Source organism: Carlito syrichta, unplaced genomic scaffold (genome assembly GCF_000164805.1).
Source record: "Carlito syrichta isolate Samal-C Ts95f unplaced genomic scaffold, Tarsius_syrichta-2.0.1 Scaffold307349, whole genome shotgun sequence".
Taxonomy (NCBI): Eukaryota; Metazoa; Chordata; class Mammalia; order Primates; family Tarsiidae; genus Carlito; species Carlito syrichta.
The window spans coordinates 359,058-363,072 of record NW_007251445.1 but is presented as its reverse complement, the minus strand read 5'-3'; the positions used below and the strand labels follow the sequence as shown (position 1 = coordinate 363,072).

Sequence of the window (4,015 nt, the reverse complement as noted above, 5' to 3'; positions counted from 1 at the left end):
CCCCCCCCCCCCTTGTGTGCAGTCACGCATGCCCTCCCCTCTGTTAGCGCCTCACTCTCCTGGGTTCTATGCCCCTGCTGCCCCACCTCCAGGTGGTCGGCAGCCACCTCCCACCCCTGCCCTCTGGTCTCCCTGAGCCTGTTGCCCTTTGTGGCCTTTTCCTTGACCCTGCAAGAGCTTTTTGCCTCCGGCCGCCGGCATCCTTCTCCCTGGTCCTCCGAGCCTACCTCATCCACACTCTGGTGATTTCGCCCCTTCCCCATACTCTGGCTGGCCTCCAGATGCTGCCACTTCCCAAACCCGGGTGACAGCGGGGCTCTCCCCGCCGCCATCCAGCTCCAGCTCCGTCTGGCCACCTGCAGGACCTCAGGCTGGGATTAAGTGCCCAAGAGGCTCCTCTCCTGGGCCGTCCTGAGGGTTCCATGGCAGCAGGGAAGATGGGGCCACCAGGCAGGCAGTGTCTTCTAGGTCAGTGCCATTTGGAAGAACTCTCTGCAGGGGTGGAACGTTTTAGACCTGTGCTGTCGAGAGTGATGGCCACTAGCCACCTGTGGCAACTGAGCAGCATGTCACTAGTGCAACCGAGGATCTGCATTTTTAATTTGATTTAGTTTAAATTTGTTTATTGGGGGGCGCAGTTGGGGTCTCACTCTGTCACCCAGGCTGGAGCACAACGGCATGACCAAAGCTCACCATAGCCTCCATCTCCTGGGCTCAGGTGATCCTTCTGCCTCATCCTCCCAAGCAGCTGAGACTACAGGCACACTCCACCATGCCCAGCTAATTTTTCCTTTTTTTTTTGTAAAGATGAGGTCTCACTGTGTTGCCTAGGCTGGTTTCAAATTCCTGGGCTCAAGCAATCCTCCTGCCTTGGTCTCCCAAAGTGTTCATATTATAGGCTTGAGCCACTGTGTGCAGCCTCATTTAAATTTAAACAGCCACATGTAGCTAGTGACTTCCAGGTAGCCCAGCTGATGACAGCCCCTGAGATGGTGTTTTAGGCACAGAGGGCTGGTCTCCACGGGACTGGTCTCCATTCCTTCTGGGCTGGAGCCAAGCTGTGACTCTCTGCACAGAAGCAGGCTGTGAGCCACGTGCAGGCTGGGAGGGCAGTAGTGATGTGGGTGGGCCCCAAGGGCCTGTGGTCTGCATGTTGTGTCCACGTGTAGCCACATGTGTGTGCATCTAAGCACGTGCTCCATATATCAAGTAACTGTCTGGGAGAGGCACAGGAGATGGGGGCAGCCAGGTGACAGGGACAGCCTCATTCAATGAGGGCCCCTGTGCCTTTCTGGGCCTCAGTTCCCCCATCTGTATGGAAATCTGCACCCACTTTGGAGGTTAGAGTCAGGGCCGTGATGGCACTGCCAGCCCCTTCCTGTGCTGTTCAGAATGGGAGCCAGAGTGATGGCACTGCCAGCCCTGTCTGACCGAGTGCCTGGCCTGCTCACCCACAGCCTGCCCCTGCGCTTCTGGGTGAATGTGATCAAGAACCCGCAGTTCGTGTTTGACATCCACAAGAACAGCATCACAGATGCCTGCCTATCTGTGGTGGCCCAAACTTTCATGGACTCCTGCTCCACATCCGAGCACAAGCTGGGCAAGGACTCACCCTCCAATAAGCTACTCTACGCCAAGGACATCCCCAACTACAAAAGCTGGGTGGAGAGGTAGGTGGGGTGGGGAGCGGGGTCAGGTATGTGCGCTGGGGTGGCCAAGACCCACTTATGTACCACCTGGCCACCTGCTGGCAGGTACTACGCTGACATCGCCAAGATGCCGGCCATCAGTGACCAGGATATGAGTGCATACCTGGCCGAGCAGTCCCGGCTGCACCTGAGCCAGTTCAACAGCATGAGCGCCTTACACGAGATCTACTCCTACATCACCAAGTATAAGGATGAGGTGAGCCTCGCCTGGGAGCCCACAGGCTGGGGTAAGGTGTCACCGGCCCTCACCAAAGTCACCTGCATTACTGCTGCTCTGCCAGCTCCTCCTTGAGTCTCTGTACCACCCAGTTCCCTGGGGTCGTGAGGGTTGGCGGGGTTGGCTGGCAGTCTTTCCAAGGTAGAGCATATGGGTCATGAATGACTCCCTAGGGGCCTGTCACAGTGTGACCAGGCTAGGCAGAGGTTCCTAGCAGACCTGCCCTTTCAGTACCTTTCTGCCAATGCAAGGCCTTGTCTGCACACAGAGCTGAGGAGGGCTCCCCAGGATGCCAGTCAGGAGGACGGACTGCAGGCTGAACTGGATGACACACAGGGCAGGACAGGCGTGGCCTGTGTCAGGGCCCTCAGGCCTTGCTGTGAGGGTCAGGGAGGCCTAGAGTAGGAGGGATGCAGCCAGAGGCAAGGGGCTGTGAGCCCTGCCCCCCAGTGAGGAGTCTCATCTGAGCCTCGGGAACAGGAGGGCTGAGGACTGCCTGGCAGTGGGGAAGACTTGGGAAGCCGGGTCTGGGGTCGGGCCTCGGCCTCAGGCTCTCTGGGCTTGAGGTACTGAACAGCTGGCTCAGGAGTGCCCTGGGCTCGAGGTCGCTGCAGAGACTGTCAGCCAAGCAGAAGGCCTTTGGGCTGAGGCTGGGGAAAAGGTCAAGGAGAGTCAGTTTGTGGGAGGGATGGGCCTGCACCCCGGGGCTCCTGCCATAGGGACCAGGATGGAGGGGCAACTGACAGAGGCAACAGGCAGTCCTCAAGCAGATGCCCCTCAAGCAGCCGCCCCGCAGGAACATAGGAGTGCCAGAGTCTCGTGACCTAGGCAGCAGTGCTGTATTAGATCAGGGAAGGGCATGAGCCCAAGGCCCTGGGCCTCACAGGGGGAGAGAAGGGGACCCAAGGCTGTAAAGGGCACAGAGATCCAGGGGGTGTTGGGGGAATGGGAGGAGAGGTGGTGGTGTGGCCACACTCCTGGGCTGCCGAGGACCAGAGGCTGCTGTTTTGGGGGATGAGGGTAGGAATGACGTGGGGATGGAGGGGCGTGCTCGTTCTCCATGTTGGGGTGCTGTGGGTCCAGGCTGCAAACCTGGGTCCCCCGTCTGGGAATGGGTGGGGTGGAACCTCCAGCACCTGCCCTGGAGCCCTGCTGGCTGCCGTCGCACCACATGCACTCCCAAGGACAGCAGCACAGGGCTCTGGCGAGCCACACTCAGGCTGGTGGCCCAGTGTGGTCGTGGCCAGCCCAGCCCCCTGCCACTCCCTCCCGGTCCTGCAGATCCTGGCGGCCCTCGAGAAGGATGAGCAGGCGCGGCGGCAGCGGCTGCGGAGCAAGCTGGAGCAGGTGGTGGACACGATGGCCCTGAGCAGCTGAGCCCCGAGGGCCGCCAGCAGGAGGAAGTGTGAGAAGGCGGCCGAGTGGGGGCTCCGGCCAGCCCTCGCCGCCCCAAGCAGAGTGCCTGGTGGCACTCAGGAGTCACACGTGGTCTGGCATCCTCCTGGCCCTCTCCCTCCTCTCGCCTGGCTGAGGCCCTGGCTTTCCTGGTGCGGATGTGATGGTACTGGCTGTGCCACCACCATGCCCAGAGCTGCTCGCTTCGGGGCTGGAACAGCACAGCGTGGCCGAGCCGGCCCAGGGATCTGTGTCGCCTGGCAGCAACTGTCCAGTAGCCTTCACAGGAGAAGGGACAGCCTGTGAGGGGCCAAGGGGTGAGGCCGAGGCCCTCCAGAGGGAGGGGTGAGGCCGAGGCCCTCCAGAGGGAGGGGCGGCCGGCCTGGACTGTCTCCGTGACACCAGGATGGAGGCTGGGGTATCAGCAGTTCCCGGCCTCCTGAACTGCCGCCAACAGGCAGAGTCTGAGGGGCGAGGGCCTAGCTGGCAGCTGGAGGCAGAGGCCAAGCGCCCAGGACCAGGCAGGGTGAGCCCAAGTCGGTCTGGCCTGTCGCCGCCCGCCTTGCACGTCCAGCGCCACCTCGCTCACTGCGCCGCCGCCGCCATCCTGATTCACCGCGTGCTCTGTGCGGCCGGAGCGCCATGTCCATCTCGCCCCAGAGAGGCCCACCCCTCCTGTGGAGGGGCTACAGCC

The 4,015-nt window shown here is 61.6% G+C and overlaps 1 protein-coding gene across 1 annotated transcript in view; it reads left to right on the top strand.

Annotated features, from left to right (window-relative positions):
* PLXNA1 (plexin A1) overlaps positions 1 to 3,374 on the top strand; it is a 49,115-nt gene extending 45,741 nt beyond the window's left edge. Inside the window, exons 29-31 of the mRNA XM_008064473.2 lie at positions 1,458 to 1,670; positions 1,755 to 1,905; positions 3,208 to 3,374. Of these exons, the coding sequence (XP_008062664.1) occupies positions 1,458 to 1,670; positions 1,755 to 1,905; positions 3,208 to 3,303 (460 nt within the window). The 3' untranslated portion in view covers positions 3,304 to 3,374. The remainder of the gene's footprint in view (positions 1 to 1,457; positions 1,671 to 1,754; positions 1,906 to 3,207) is intronic.
* The last annotated feature ends 641 nt before the right edge of the window (positions 3,375 to 4,015 follow it).